Below are 16,986 nucleotides of genomic sequence, written 5' to 3'. Positions count from 1 at the left end.
AGCCAGAGCAGTCAGTGAATGATTAAGCCTGTCATGATTTCAAACCAGAACTTTTACCCCGTGTGTTACACCCTATGGGCTCGTTTTCTGTGCCTGCTGTGACTTGCCTTGGGCAGGTCCTACGACCACTAAGCCAGGAGCTGACTTTTCCACGTTGAAACAAAGGTGCAGGCAACCTTCAGCAACCACTAACAGCAAAATACACCAAAATGTGCACTGAGGGAACACATAAGTGACAAAATGCACACACGTTCAGAATTCTGTCAAGTTAAATTAATTTATGATATTCCAAATAGATGAGAGCCGTTTAGTTTGGTGAAATCTATGTAAAAAAAATCATTTTGTTTTCATTAAGGTTTGCTTCCCCAGATTCTTTGCAGAAGCCTGAGGATGGTACATGTTGAACGTGGTTCTGCTGGACCTATTCCCTCCACATACACCCTTCTTTTTTTTTTGTTTTGGTTTTAACCAGACATCCCCATCTCTGTGGGAGAGGCAGGGTTTAGTCTGACCTCGTGGTCCTCAGAAGCCTTCTCCTTCCTAAATCATTTCCCTTCCAATGATGCAGCCTTACTTCTGCCTACCATCTTCCAGACCCACCTCCAGCCCAGCCTCCCTGGCAGCTTACCCCTCTTCTGTTCTCCCCTTCACCCCTCAGGCAGCCACACCAGAGCTGTAAATTAGGAAATCCATGGGGTTCCCCAATTCCTTATTAGCAGCTAATAAAATCCCCCACTAAAACGCTAAAAAAAAAACCACCAACACATTGTCTCGACAAAATCCTACAGAACAAACCAAAGACAGACTCTATGACAAACAGCACTAGGAAAAAATAAATAAGAGCAGCATTGAGGCTCCGTTTCCCACAACTTGCTAGTGCTGATCTACCCAGCTAACACCAAGCACGTGGCTCTAAGGAACACATTATGAAGGTATAAATTTTTTTAAAATATCCCAAACTCTGAAAGATGCTTATTCTACATTTCACTGTGTAGGAACTAATGATTTGTAATGTATTTAAACTTTCTGACCAAAAAGCTAAGCAAAAATCCCATCATTGCTCTGCCTTCTTTGTTCTCCATACTTACAGAGAACCCAAAACCAATGTATCACACTTTCTTCAGATCAGACGTATACATCTCCACGTTGTCCAACAGCCCCAAGTTCCATAACTTATGCTTTAAATGAAAAAGTATAAAATGTATACAAATACACACTCTGGCGCAAGTCCAGCTCCCTTACCTTGTGCAGAGAATTCAGACTGGGGAGCAAAGTTGCCAAGCTCTGTTTCTGAGTCCATCACACTGTTGTTTGGCTTACCACATACATTCAAACGTTTCTCAACTAAGTCTAAATGATTCTCATAGTCCTGATCTGTCAGGTCTCCCCCAAGCACCTTTGAATGAGGGGAATGCCTACGTCCCAAGCACTCATTTCCCTTCAGTGAAAAGCCACGAGAAGTCAGGCCAAAGGCACTCTCCAAGTTTCCTTGTTCCCTAGATCTACTGATGTGCTTATTAGATCTAGCACTGCTTTGGTTAAAACGCTGCCATCGCTTTTTGGGTGCTACGTGATTTATATCATTAGACTCATCACCAAGAGAGCTCTCACTATTTGCCTCTGAATCCAAGTCTGGACTCTCCCCATTTTCAGCAGAAGTGCAGCTCTCAATATTTCTACCAGCTTCAGGTCTCCTTCCAACACGATCTAAATTGTCATCAGATAAACAGGCAGAGTCTTCATCAGTTGAATGTTCTGTTAAATCAACAGACTCTTTCCTCTCAGTATCTTCTGCTTCATTACCTAGAGGACTGGTAACCGAACCGTGAACGCGGAATGCATGTTCTCCTGAATCTCTGGATAACCGACTTAGCAACTTACTTGGCCCTCCAGGTTTTAAGTCCTTTCTGTTTGAAACTGTTTTATCTCCAAGCTTTGATGACTGCTTAGATTTTGAACAGTTGCGTTTGGACACGCAATTTGTGCCGTTTGTCCCAGAAACAGCAGTAGTTGCGGGCTCCCTTTTACCAGTACCAATCCCCGTCAACTTGGTTGGAGGATTGCGTGAAAATGAGGAGTTGCTTATAGCAGAGTTTGGATTTACTGTTTCCTGGACACAATCTCCATTTTTTTCTATTTTATATGGCGGACCTACAATAGACAAGGACTTCAGACCACTTGCAGAATTGCTTCCAGAACCATCAGCTGTGCTGGTATTTCGAAATGGGACTATGTTTTGACCAGTCATCAGTTGCTGCTCTTTCGTCTTACTGTCATGCATATCCTTCAACATCATTAACAAGGTGCTGAATTTGTAATCTGGCTCAATGGGCAAACGACCATGACCAGAGGTGGAAGAGAAAAGTAAGGGTACTGGGGCCTTTGGAGCGCCAGAGTCACTAGCATCATCATTCATGGACCGGTAAGACAGCTCCTTCAGCTCTGACAAGACGTGCTTCACCACAGCCGTTTCTATTTCAGCAGAATCCCTGGGTTTCTCATGCATGTTGTTTAACAGTTTCTGACCATCAACTTTTCCGCTTCTCTGAAGAGAATCTCTCTGAAGGCCAGAGAAACCTTTGGTATCAGAAGAGCAGCGATTCACGCCACCCTCCTCTTCTACAAGGGAAGGCTCCAACCCAGCAACTTTTTCTTTATGTTTGCATTTTATACTCCTGATTCGGGGCAATTTCATGCTTTTCGGTTTTAAGATTGCTTGATTTGCAACAGCAGGCCAGGAGCTGTCCTTGGAAACACTTTGGGGAGTAGTGTGCTTGCTTGCTAGCATCACATCTGAAGAGCACTGAAGAGCCGTCAATGACATCTCAGCATCAGAGAAGCCTACTTCAAGCTCCCCATCTGCAAATTCAGCATCAAGTCTGCTGGTTACTGAACCTCCCAGAGGTTTGCGATCTCTGTATGACTTCTTCCTGGCCCTTCTGTTGCTCTTCTGAGAAAGATACATAGAAAGCTTAATGTTTCCACTTGACGTCATAGGAAATTCCTTCTCCGCTTTGTCTGAAGAATCACTAACTTCAAGAGTGCTAGAGGCTCTCTCTGAACTTTGGTCCATGGTATCTACATCACTGTTCCCACCATCTGAAAGGGAAGAGGACGAATCCGATTCAGTTTGCTTCTTCTCAATACCAGTATCAGATGCAGAATAGTGTATTTGTAATTTGGAACTGCACAAGATGCCCAGGGAGCTCTTCTCTCTCTCCAAAGATGCACTAGAAAACAAATCCCCTTGGAGTGTGTTCTTCAGAGCATCGCTTTTACGATTCTCATAGCTTGGTTTCAAAGCTGTCTTTTCAAAACGTCTTTCTCCAAAGGAGGAAAGCAAATGGTTTTCCCTGGTGCTACTGGATGCTGTTAGGCTGTTGGCAATCCGGCGAAGCTCATGAGATGCGTGTTTATCTGGTAGGTCCCCAACAATCACATTTCTAACCACGTTCTCTGGAGTTTTTCCTTTGATTTCTCCCCTAGACGCTTCCCCTCTTGCACCACTCTTTTTTACTCTAGTCCTTTTTCTGCTGTCAGAACTCTTTTTCACATGTGGCTTAATGTGCAATTTTCCTTTTTCACTGGCTGGGTGTCTGGAGTCAAATGCCAAAGATTTAAAACAGCCATTCAGCTGCCTGCCCCGTTCTGCTCCAGGGCCACAGGCATAGTATTCCGACTGCACTTCCTTCTCGCTGTCCAGCTCGCTGGAGTTCTGGCTGCACTTCTGGTCCTCCGGCCCCCCGAGAAGAATGTCTTCTGCCTGTCCAACACTGACTTCCCATTTAGCCATAAACCTTTGAGGAACCTTGTAAGTTGAAGGAGACAAAAAAAAGAGAAAGAAAAAATTTAATGGGGTAAGCAACAAGATAAAAGTGAGATAGAGACGCACAGAATAGAGTGACAGTCCTGCATTTTGCATCTTTAAGACAATCACATGGATTCCCAGAGGCTGTGCATAGTGGACATAGAAAATACTGCTCCTGGGTTAAGTACCCTGCACTCCTGCTGAGCCTAATAAAAATCCCTGTGCATTCCCAAAACAGCAAAAACGTCCCTGCACACACAGGTCTCCCAGGAACCAGATGTCCTGACACCCCAGCACACCCTGAACACAACAGCCATTAAAAGGGAATGCATATGGTACGGATCTCTGGCACAGAAATGCAAAGCAACAGCCAACAAGCATCTCAAGGCAAATGCAGCATCATTTTCCTCAAAATATTTGAGCAGACATGTTTGCCTTCCTCATTCTTGATTCTTCCTGTATTCCTTGAACTCAGAGCATGATTCAGTCTTCAACTTACCTTGGTACAAACATGAGATACACACACATATCTAAAACATCCTCTACCCAATTTAAGACATCCACTACCTAGAAGTCTCCCAGCTTTAAATCTGTACCTTTAGTATGGAACAAAAAGCACTCCCCATACTGGACAGGAACCTCTGCTAACATCTAAAAACAGCAATAAACTTGTTTCATATCCACTTGTGTAGTTCTTGGCTGCACAACAGCAAGTCAAAAGCTTCACAACTGCTCCTAAAATCAAAACCATTTCCAAGGCAGGAGGAACAACTCAAATTTCTGACACTTTTCGTTTAAAAAAAACCCACACCAACAAAATCTCCTCTCAGCAGATTAAAAAAAGTTTTATGGAGCCTGGCAGCAAAGCAGCCCAAGACTCTCATCTTCGCATCAGATCTTGGCTTCCAAGGATGCAAACCTGGACATTTATATGAGCAACAAACTTTGCTTCCCTCTACTGTGGCCACACTGGCACTGCCATTTACATACAGGATGAGATTCTAGCCATGCAGCACTAAGACCAGAAATGTTACTTGGGAGCATGTAATTAGTTGTTAGGGGGCTGGGAGCACAAGGAGAGAAGTCCTTAGAGAAGATACTGAACATATCCTTGGAAAAGGAAAACCAAATGAAAGCATTACACCTGGGGACTCACATCTGCAAGAGCACATTTAATCTGGTGGTTTTGCGTTAACATGGGTTAAGTACACAACTGCTAATAAACCTCTTGGAAACCATTGCCTAGTATGACTATCTGCTCTTACAGTAACGCAGTAGCCTCTGTACTTCTTCACTTTAGCAATTCTAAAAGGTTAATTTCTCCAGTCACCTTCCTAAAGATGTAGACCAGACCCCTGTGTCACATTACATTATACTGGCTACAACTGCTCAGGGCTGTTATGTTTGGAAACAGAGACAATGCAATGAGCCACAAAACTCATTCCCACAGGCTCACTGACAAAGCGTTTTCCAAGTCAAATTATAAGTCCTAACAGGTTTCTATACAGAGAAGTACTGAAGCAGGGCTAAAAATCCCACTGCTTTATCTCAGTCAGTGATCTAGTGAAGCGTGCAACTCCACCTCTGCTTCACATCAGCCAAAAGAGGCTGCCAGAGAGCGCAGGAAGTTATTAGGAGTGTGCAGTAACAGACATCAGGAGAGGACTGTGCCGCTGAACAGATCTCACACCAACAGAGACCTGGCTCCTCTGCCTCTCAGAGCTCTCTAGGGCAATAAAAGCAGCAGGCTACACCCCAACATAAGAGAGAGCCTAGAAACTCCTGGCAGCTTATAAACTATGCTCGTTGTAAGGATGCAAAGAATCACTTCCTGGGCCGCATTGCTGTGGTCACTGCCACGGAAGAAAGCTGTCAAACTGCAATTCCAGGCATAAAGGAATACTTTGTACTGTGCAGATTCAAAGAATCACAAACATATTAGAGAAAACAGATCTTCCACCTTATGTTTGTAGCCTTTCTCCTTTTGCTTTCCTCTTCTCCGAAGAATAGGCAGCTCTTCAAACTGATGTCTTCCTTCAAAGAGGACAATAGCTTTCCCAGCAACCCAGGTTTTCTCTGAAGGTTCTCCTAAGGCATCCACATAGTATTCTCGGTACGGTCTCCGATTGGAAACTATTTTGAGAAATGTAACAGAATCAACTCCTTGCATATAACAGAATAAAGACAGATGAAGAGAATCACAGAAAGTGGTAGCAATTTGCTAGTTAATTTTCAGCTGCTTTTTGCTTAATAACATCCCCACATTAATGCCAGTTCCGGTGATTTCTAGTCACAAGTCAGGGAAACCCCTTTGCTCTCTGCTTTCCGTGTTCTGTGTTGCTATGCTCTATTTCTGAATGTACTTTTTTTTTCTTACGAACATTGACTAACAGGTCTAAAATTGGTCATCTCCTTAGACTAAAGACTACAGTTTGGCTGCAAAAAAAAAAAAGGAAAAAAATCCAAATACTTTTTTCCTTGAGACACAACATGCTAGGCAGGACATTTCTTTTTTGCTACTCTGATTAATGATTAAACAGTCCAGTCCACTTGACCATTGGGAAAAGGCAACAGTGTGCCAGCAACACCCAGAAATGACATCCTTCTGGAGAGGGTTTACTTACACAGGCTGAACCTCCCCCATCATGATGTACCCCATCTTGTTCAATGCTTTGTTACCAAACAAACTCTTATTTAGGACATGAAACATCAACAGCAGCATTTAAGCAAGTACACACATGAACACACACTCTACAAGGACTGGTGCAACAGGACAAAATGTTAGTTGTAGTGACCATCTCCATACTTTGGGCACAAAGGTGCAGAGCAATAGAAGACACACCGTTATAAAGGCACAATCAGAGATTTTTCAAAGGTGCTTTCTGTGCAAGAATGTTGAACAGACATGGTACAATTAAGAACTGAACCAGTACTGGGTGTGCTCGTGAAAAAGGACAGGTTACAGGCATTAGAATAGAGCAAATAAGGCTTGAACAAGGGATATAAACTTCTTGCATTTCACTGCAATGTGTGCTTCACGTTCTCCTGGGAACACCTTCACCCTCTGAACATGGAGCCTAGACTTCACAGCCCATTTGGTTTCTGCTGCCTGGAGTGCCAGCACAGTGCAACAGCCTGGCCTTCAGTGATGCCGACATTGAGATTCTGAACAAAACCACTGAGAGGATGACAAATAACGACCAGGGCAACATCAAACCAAAGGCAAAGATGACAGACTTCAACCATCGCATTCACAGTACTGGGACTCAAGCCACTGAGCCTCAATCTTCCAGCTCCAAGAATCTTCAAGTCAAGTGCTGGCTGAGAAGCAGCAAACTGCTTTAAACAAAACACCATGCCTCAAACCCAAGAGGAGAAGAGGTTTTTGCACAAGTGATGAGTTTGAAGTGACCTGCATTGTTTTGAAGGGCTCGTTCCCTTGGCAACAGGAGAGCCAAGGCAGGAGGACTCTGCTTCCACACAGAGCCCCGGCAGCTCCCCCTGACCAAAAGCGCTGGAGCTCAGGTCCACCTGATCTGCCACCTCGGCATCGGGGAGGGGAGGCAAGCAGATTACATACAGCCACAACTGGAAAATGCAATTCTCCCCAGAGCTCTGTTGGTTTGAACACAGATAAAACATGATGGGAGAGAGTCTGTCGTGTAGCTGGAGATCAGGCCTTGCTGGAATTTGTTAACAGCATGTTTCCTCCCTGCAGCATTCCTTTATTAGAAATCCTCATACACAGGCTGAGAGGGGATTACTGGACAGCTATATACATTAAATCCTGTCCAAAATTTCATGGGGGGGATGCAGGGGGAGAATATTTCTGGCTTATCTTCCAGCAACATCTTCAACAGGAATTTGAGAGCTCGAAAGGGACTATTTAAAACAGCACATTCAGTATTATCTCAAATCCCAAAGGATGAAGGGAAGGTGGAGAAATATAAGAAAGAAGACTAGAGCAACCAGACTTGAGGACGACGTTAAGCACAATGTAAGAAAAGCTGCTTCACGTCTCCAGAGAAATAGCAGAGAGCTCTGAGCTGATGGCCACTAGGAAAAAAAAGTCTGCTCGCTCTCAGCACTTGGTTCTTAGGCTGGCAAGGGCCACGAAAACTGGAGAGAAATATATCGGGGAGTGGCAACCTCACCGGTCTACAGAGCTGTCAGTGGCAGACGGCACCAGTTCGAGGTGTTTCCAGTTGCCCACAGAACAAAAAGAATCAGAAAGGGAAACCAGGAATAAATAAGCCTTCCATTTGCAGCAGTCTCCCCACGGCAGCTAGTATGATCCTAAAAGCACTGTGAAAGCCTTTAAATAAGCTACAATTTCCAAACAATCACTTCCCCTCTGTTCTCTCCATCACTCACCTACACTTCTCTGCTTTGAGATTGTAAGACTCCCTTCCTGGCTCTCTGTTGTGTTCAAGCACCCACTGCTCTGTCTATTTCCCCCATCTCTTCCTCTCACACTCAGCTGGCTCTTGGTCTCTCTGACACACTATGCCCTAAACTTTCACATATGTGGCTCCTTCTTCAGGTTCTTCCGATATTTCCCCATAAACAGCCCCTTGCTTCCTTGTGCCAAACAAGACCAAAAAAAATTTCACTTCCTCTCACACATTCCCACCACACCTTCAGGCACTCAGCAGCTACGCTGCACTACCCCACACCCCGTTTCTCAGCCTCTCCAGCCTTCCGTTCTCCAAGCCTGGCTGACTCTCCATATCCTCACACACTCCAGGCTTCCCAGCTCTGCTTGCCCACCCGCTGCACATCTCCGCCCTCACCTCTCTGATCCACATCCTTTTCTCTGCATTCCTTTTCTGAGAGGCTGCTCTTTCTTCTGCACTGCCCTGCGCTCAGCTCAGCTACTCATCCTTCCTACACTCTGGGAAGGAAAACCCACATGTCTAACAGCTATCTGTGCCACTTCCAGCAGCCTCAGCACCCCCATCCCCATCTTCCTCCTGCCACCTCCCTGATCCAGGTCTACTTTACAGATCCAGGTCTTCTGCAGTAGACTCTATATCTTCACACCTTTCAAGGGCCAGAAATGTCTTTTAATTAATAAAAAGCTGCAGCACCCTGTCACACACAACTCCTCCACTTTGTGGTCTGAGTAGATACAGTACCTTTCATTTTTGAGTGACAGTCCAGCACTGGGTCATGACAAATTGTGCATGGCCACCATGGGCGTCTGTTGAACTTGGCCCAAACAAGATCCCCAACTTCATACTTCACTGGAGTAGGTTTCTTCTTGGCTCGGATCTTTGGGGAAAAACCAGAACACAAGAAATCACTAAAGCTCCAGATGCTTTTAAAGAGATTTGCCTCCCCCCTATGTGCAGATTACATCTGGCCACCAGAGACATTTACATTAAAAAGCAAGTCCTGATTTTACTTTGTGGCTCCTACACCTTCAAAGAACACGATGGTTCTCTCCATCCTTCTGACAGAACAAACCCATAAACCACGGTTTGAGAGGGTTTTTGTTATTTTTTAGCAAGGAACATGACCTCTGGTAAATGACTGCACTCCCAACTTCACACATTTGAGCAGGTAAGTATCTGGAGTCACTACTAGCACCCATTACTTCACCAACACCAATTTGTTCATTTCAAAGGTTGCAGTGTACAGAAAAAGTAGTAGTAAGAGACAATGAAATATTCCTGACTGTAAGAAGGTGGTGAGAACAGCAAATTGAGTGTTTATCAATTGCAAAAAAAAAAAATAGTTGGTATGTACAAGCTCATGTGCTCAGGAAAAAGCTTCACTATAAAGTATTTGAAACCAAAGGCAGATACAGTCAGAAAAAAAACCCTTATGTCCTAATTTTTATTTCATATGAGAACTGCCATTGCTCTGCCCCAAAACTACAGAGCAGGAGAAAGGGAGCACAACAGCAGTCGTCCCCTCCTCTAGGAGACACACGGACTTTGCCTGTCTGCAAAAACACAAGTATCAACTCTGTAGAAACAGACACCCGAACCCGCTCTGTTTCCCAGGGCTGCGCAGTGATCACGAGAACGTCAAAATCTTTCAACACACAAAAACCTAACGCTGCTTAATGCCCTTTCTGCCTCGCTATCAAAGAGCGGAGAGCAGATCCCGTGTTGTTTGCCAGCTACGCACACTCTCTGGCAGGGTGCTACCAGCAGGACCTCTGCCAAGAGGAGGATTCAGGAGCTTACCGGCGTTGCAACTAATTGAGCCAAGACAGGGTACAATATGTTTTCACGGGATACAGGCGTCCCTGTGCCCAGCTGTGGGGCATCCTGCCTGTTTACCAGCACCAGCCAACGACACGTCCTAGGTGGGTTCAGCATTTTAAGAGCTCCAAGAAGTGCTGCAGGTATTATTCTTACCAATAAGCATCAGCAATGTGCTCCTTATTAAAGCTGTCATAGCACAAATATGCACCTTCTCACTTCACTTCTCTGTCCTGCTCACCACCCTTCCCGAGGCACGTCTCTTGCAATTCACAGTTCAACATCCTAGCAACTAAAACGCAACAGACCTCTCTAATAAAAAGGTATATTCCACTTCAGGTTGAGTTTTATGAGTATTCTTCATGTGGTTAAAGAAAATACAAAAGGATAAACTCCTCTGTTACATGAAAAAAAAGCAGGTAATGACGTTACAGACTACATTGCTGAAATTCTTCTCACTCAGTCATCAAAAGCCACACAATAATTTATGCCTGAGCAGGAGCTCAGGATCAGGAACGTGAAGGAGTGCCAGGCAGGGGGCTGCAGACCGTCCTCTGCCACTGCCCTGCTGCAGCCTCAGACACAGGTTTGCTGGAACAAAAATATGCATCCATGAGCATGGAAACCAGAGGTGCTGCCTTTGCTGGGGCTTTTAAAATGCGGATGCACTTTCAGATGCAAAACTCCTTTTTTTTTGGTCCGTTTCCAGCTTGTGCTCTTCTTCTAAACGTGATTTTTGCCTCTTTTTTTTTTTTTAAACACATTTTTCAACCCTAGGCTTTAAGGGGGATATATATCATAACTAACTGATTATCTCAAATGCAGTGCGTAGTACACACACAATGTACGTGCATCCTACTGACAACTGTAACCTGAGCACAGTCAGCTGGACGGAGCAGTAAAACTATGCTGGAGATTTGCCAAAGCCATTCACACTGATCCACCTGAGGGACACCCACAACCCCTGCCCAGAGGCAAGTCTGCATTTAAATCAACTCTTTGTCACCCTCTAATACCCCACACAGTGGCCTGATGAAAATGTGGCTTTCAAAGAACTATTCAGACAAGGCTTAAACAGTTACCTCTTTCCGCAGCTATTCTCATTCCTCCCCAGTTTGCTCTCTCCCTTCCCCAGCACTAGCAGTCAGATGTTGGCGTCATCATCCCCCACCACAAAGGCCCCACCAGTGGGTCCAAGAGGCAGATCAGGAGGCGCACCATGTTTTCTGATGCCCCAAGGAAGAGCCCTGTGACAGGACACACTGCAGCAGGTCACTGTCTTGCACTATTTGCTCTCCACCTCCCCTAAATCCCCACCACTCGGCCAGAGATGCCTTAAAAAAAAAACAAAAAACCACTAGCAGAGGAGTGAAAGCCGCAGTTATTATCAACTCCAGGTACAGTAAGTCTCTTCCTTTAAACTCTGCTGTGTGATGCCAGAATTACAGCCCCCAAGGCCTGTATTTCTTGGGTCAGAATACAACAAATCTCACTCCTATTACAATTAACGTTTACTATGCCAAGATCAAACTGCTAATATATCCCGATGTCCAAAAAATTCAGCCCTGCAGTAGGGTTGGCTTTTCTGTGAGCTAGGGAAAGCCCTCGTTTTTTAAAACACAATGAACTTCAGATGTAATCCCTACATATGGTCAGAGTACTGAGTGTTTACCTACAGAGCATGGAAATGTGCAAGCGTTTAAATAACAACCAAACCTGTGAGTCACTGCATACCAGGTAGGTACCAAGTTGTAACTCCAGCGGAGATACACTGAAGAAATTCAAAGCAGGCAAGAGACTGGGTTAGGGAGGAAGGGAAGGGCAGTGCCTTGCTCCATCAGTGAGCAACATCATGGGTTTTGTACTGTCTACTCTGTTATCAACTGTTTGGCATTCAGCTGCTGATCAGATGGGACGAGCTACAGCCCAAACTCTAGACACTACACAGTATTTCAGATCACTTTTGTGCTATTTTTGGAGAGAACAAGAATGTATCTTGCGGATGGTTTTAATCAAACCCTCTCCACCAATGTAAGACCCCAAACAACCAGTGATCACTGGGGAAGGGGTCACAAACCGAGGTTCAGCAGATGGATTACGCAAACACTTCCACTTCAAAAGCCACCTCCTGAATTTGTACTATGCCCAACACACCAGTCTTTGTAATGCATGAAGTGAAGCTGAGCACTGACTTTTGGTTATTTCACGAGAAAGCGGGCTTTCTCAGAGACAAGACAACTACACAAGCAGTATCTCTGCCCTCCTGAAATTCTCACCATAAGGCAAATACACAGAGAACCACAGAATCATTTTTAGGTTGGAAAAGACCTTTAAGATCATCGATTGAGCAAACAAAACTTACATTTCTAAGTGATTTTATTACTATACACATACTGTTGGTCCTTACCTGTCTCTCTCTAATCTTCTTCCCTTTAAAATAACCACATCATTAAAAAGTGACAAAAATAACGCTTATCCAGTGATCACCCTTGGCTACAAAGCACAAGTCCACAAAGACACACACATGCTGAAAGCCATGGTGTGCACCCTTCCTGCAGCACTGGTCTTCTCTGTGCAACAACTATAGCAGTACCATCATCTCCAGCACAGCATGGCATGGCTGCAGACACCCCACGTGCCCCAACAGCATGACTGGGGATGTGATCATCTTGGCAGAGCCACAGTAAGACCAAACTGCACGCAAAGGGGCAGATATATATACTGTTACACACCAGGATTTTCAATATCGTGTACCCAAAGAGCTCAGCTGTCCAGAGTCTAAGCACCGAGCTGCAGCCGTTGTAGTCCTGCAAACTTCAAATTCAGACCTGCTTTGGAAAGCCATCATGGAAATGCTCGGCCAAAATAGCCCTATTATAGTTTATTCCTGATTTAATTATAAAATGACATCATTCAATGAAGCAAGAGACAGAACATGCTTTTAGAGAAAGGCTGGGGCCTCAAAAGAGATTGTGCGTGAGAAAGAAAGAAGGAAGCCACTGACCCCCAAGAATAACGGAGGAAGATCTTGCCAAGCCTGTTTCAGGCAAGAAATGGACAGAATCAAAGCCAAGGAACAAAATAAAAGCAGGAGGCACATCCAAACAATAATCAAACAATACAGTATAAACAATGACATTAATAGCCTTTTCCACTGAGCACGTGGGCGGAAGCGCAGCAGATACCTGCCCAGGGCCCTGCAGCAGGAGCACGGGGTATCTCGTGAGCAGATCTCGCCACACCAGTAGCTGCCAGGTAAGTCCCACCCTGCACACGCGCCGGTGCGTACATCAGTGCCAGGGGCAGAAGGCAGCAACAACTCTGCCCCATAAGCTTCCAGTGCTCTCTTCAAACCTTCTCATTCCTGGGGCAGCAACTCTCATGCTTCTCCCTGCAGCCCATCTACCCCCAGGACTGCAACCAAGCTGTTCCCAAAACCTACTTATTAGTTAGAACTGGAAGCCTAGTGAGGGTCAGCCCACTGTCTTCCCCCATCACCACCCTTTTTTCATTAAAGTCCAATGATCATTTTTTTCTTGAACAGGACGAGATGACAAGGAGTTCACCTAATTCCTACAAGCCAACAACCCACCCCCAGATATGACTGAACTGGCTGAAGATCAACAGCTCTTTGTACCAGTAAAAAAAAATATAAATCTAACAAAGTAAACTTGAGGGAGAGATGACATTTGAAGGCACCTGGATTAGTCTGGGCCAGACACTCTGCCTGAAGTCATATCCACTAACACAACCAACCACACGGCTGGTGTCACAGGTACGCTGTGCCTAGGACATGCTGCTCCCAACTCCTGCCACGTCACCATCACACAACAACAGGTTATTCACCCTCTGACATCGCAAAGGAGAGGCAGCAACTGGCGTGAATTCTCTCTATTGAAAGCTCTCCCAGAACTAGCCTGGAAGGGCATTGCTAAAACTATTCCAAAAGTTTTCACACGATGGTGCTTCCCTCCATCTGAAGTTCAACCTCATTGAGTTAACCTACAATTTAAGGAAAAGCTGAGCAGCTTCAACCTCAGCCCTCTGAGCTCAGGCTCATCCTCCTGTCCTGAGTCTGTAGAGCTCCTGTCATGGGAGGGAGGTCCAGATCCTTTAACTCCGGTCATAGAAGCGAAGCAGCGATGGCTGCAGCTCTCATACCATGACTGCTGCCAACAGTCAGAGATCGTTAAAAGCACAACTCCTACCACCGTCCTGCTCTTAAAGATGGAAGGGTGGAAAGAAGTCTAAGTGATCCCCTGTTCATTATTTCACTCAGCTCAAACACTCATGCACTTAGAAATGAATGAATACAGATAGAAGTAAAGACAACAGGAATTGGGAAATAATCTTTGCTTGGGAATGTTGCATGGAAAGATAAAAAGGAGATGAGATTAAGAACAATACTGAAGCAAAGTCAAGAACTGAAATTAATAACTGCTTGTGATGAAAGCCAAAACATAAATTCTCATTAGCAAAGATTCTTGTTTTAAAGAAGCTTTTCTGAAATCAAAACCAAATGGGTTGAAAAAACATAGAATGGAAAGAAAATTAAAGTATATCTACTTCATAGCTTAAGAAGCATTTGAAGCCAAGCAGAGGTCATCAATCAACGTTTCCTCTGTACAAAGTAGCATTACCAAGCATATGAGCTTTAAGCCTTTACAGAGAGATGCTGTGATGCCGAACCTGCACTCGTGCAGGCAGAGCAGCAGCCCTCTGCGCCCCGCAATGAGAAAGATAACAGGAATAAATCCCTGCACAGAGAAAGGGGTAAACCCAACTGGAGCAAGTGTTTAAAAAAAACCCACCCAAACCACAACACCTGCATGGCGTATCCGCTGAAACCATCACCACTCTCACCAGAATAATCCTCACGCTGACACTTGCCTTCATGGCAAGCTTCAAGTCAAACACAGGAGTCGGAGAAGCCTGCTGAGAACTCACAGGCAGCCCGCGCTGCTGGGGACCAGGGGACATGCTCTTTGTCCCCCCACTGCTCCAGTCTTCCCTCGGCTTCAGCACTGCAGCGAAAAGCAAACAGGCGTCTGACCTACATTCATGTCTGAAAAAGTATACTACCTCTTATCTGGGATCATTATCACACAGAAGTGTTAAATACTCACTAATTAAATATTCACTAGCAAAAATTACAGCAGAGGTTATGATACAAGCCAAACTTCTGTTATCTGCGTGCTTGTGGGTATTTGTTGTCTTTGGCTAGTTTTTAGTACCCTCTTCCAGGCTGCGGCAGCCTCCAAATGCAAAGGGTGCTACGTACGTATGAACGACCGTGAAAGGTTAAAATAAAGAGAGCTGACTGCACTACACGGGGTAATTCATATATCCTGAAGCATTTCTGTCAAGTTCAGGAGTCATAAATGTACAGATTTAAAAAAAAAGAACATACTGATATGAGAACACCAAGCCTCAGACACCAAGATAACTGGTTAACAGCATCCCTGTTTCATTTTCCCAACAGAGATAATTTTCCTTCTGGACTGGACAGAAGAGCGGTGCGATAGAAAGCTTTGGCACTTCAGCACCCTAATAACCAGGAACGCACCTCACAGTGAGGTTTGAGGATGGCAGGAGGAGTGGGAGAGAAGGGGTACGATCTCACCAGACCCCCAGTGGAGAGAAATCCACAGACACACAAACACACAGCGGATTTCAAACCACTGCCAGGAGCCTGAAACACAGGAAAAACCCTCACGCTTGCTTATCTGTATACATTTAAATGATAAACCAAGTTCTCTTTAAATCTGGGTCTTTTTATCAGCACTAATTGTTTCAAGCAAGAGAGGAACCAAAGGCATTACCAGAACTTTGCTAAGTCTCACAAAGGACAAATATCAACAAATATCTTATGTCAGAGAACTAGCAAAAAAAAACCAAACTGAAACCAGGTCATCAGATCTGCCCCCTTTTCAGCCTTACTTTTGTGTTCCTTTACATTATCAAACAAATTATTCACAAACGAGCCATCTGATAAACGCAACGTTCGTTTTCAGAAATAGTTTCTAAATCCATGACATGAAAAACAGATTCAAATTGCGCAAAATTAAACTTGGCTATTCTAATTTATATACGTAAACTCTATCAATTACGGCTTAAGCCGTAACCAGAATGAAGCAGTACTAGAGAACAACGTGTACACGCAGTGCAGAGTGAATACTGTATTAGAACCTTAACAGCTAAAAACTGTGAGTTTGGGTTGAATTAAATGTATAACTAACACTTGCTTGTTGGTTGTTTTGGTTTGGCTGTTTGGTTTTTTTTTTAATTCCATGGGCTTCTTTAAAAGCAACAAACATTTAATCGGGGCTTGCAAATTTAATCTTCTCCAGAAATTATGATTTGCCCGCAGGAGAAGAAGGCACAATCCCACCTCGTTGGTCCAAATGCAAAGATGCCACTTACACAAGACTATAACCTCCTCAAAACGAGGTGGTATTCAGCATGCAAATCCCCTCTGCCCAACTGAATCATTTTCTCAAAACAAAAAGAAAATGATAAATGTTCTATTCACATAAAATTAAGTTTTAATTTGCACTTAAAATTTCAACTGCTTTTGCTGAATCCCTACTAAAAATGAAATCAGAATTTTTGAACACTAGCAGTGCAATAAACTTATCTTGTGCTTATTCATTTCTTTATAACCACACTTAGAGCCATGCCCTGAGGAAGGTTCATGCTTCAATCATCAGGTCCTGCAAACTTATGCTTCAGAGAGGGTTCCTAACCTTTATATTGTGAATCCAGCTTCCTAAACATACTCACATGCATACTGTGAGAGGACAGCCAACTAAAATTAAGAGGAATCTGATTTGTTTCACTGCTGCTATTTGGAAATCTGTGGGCAGTCATCACATTAGCCAGAGTAGTAAGAAACAACTCTGAACAGGTGCTTGGGAAAACCAAACAACAAAGTTAACATCAGGGCAAGGGGAGGAACTATTA

At 44.3% G+C, this 16,986-nt stretch overlaps 1 protein-coding gene across 3 annotated transcripts in view; it reads right to left on the bottom strand.

Moving 5' to 3' along the window:
- NSD1 (nuclear receptor binding SET domain protein 1) overlaps window positions 1–16,986 on the bottom strand; it is a 65,179-nt gene that overhangs the window by 38,788 nt on the left and 9,405 nt on the right. For 2 of the 3 annotated variants that reach the window (XR_011048909.1, XM_068409666.1), the window contains exons 3-5: window positions 8,947–9,082; window positions 5,769–5,941; window positions 1,243–3,808 (exon numbers count right to left, since the gene is read on the bottom strand). Coding sequence is in view for 2 of the 3 variants with exons in the window: in XM_068409666.1 (XP_068265767.1) it covers window positions 1,243–3,808; window positions 5,769–5,941; window positions 8,947–9,082 (2,875 nt within the window). In the remaining variant the exon portion in view is untranslated. The remainder of the gene's footprint in view (window positions 1–1,242; window positions 3,809–5,768; window positions 5,942–8,946; window positions 9,083–16,986) is intronic. The other variant, XM_068409667.1, reaches the window with a different exon arrangement.

Source organism: Nyctibius grandis, chromosome 10 (genome assembly GCF_013368605.1).
Source record: "Nyctibius grandis isolate bNycGra1 chromosome 10, bNycGra1.pri, whole genome shotgun sequence".
NCBI lineage: Eukaryota > Metazoa > Chordata > Aves > Nyctibiiformes > Nyctibiidae > Nyctibius > Nyctibius grandis.
Note: the sequence above shows the minus strand (reverse complement) of the source record. Positions and strands in the feature narration are given on the sequence as shown.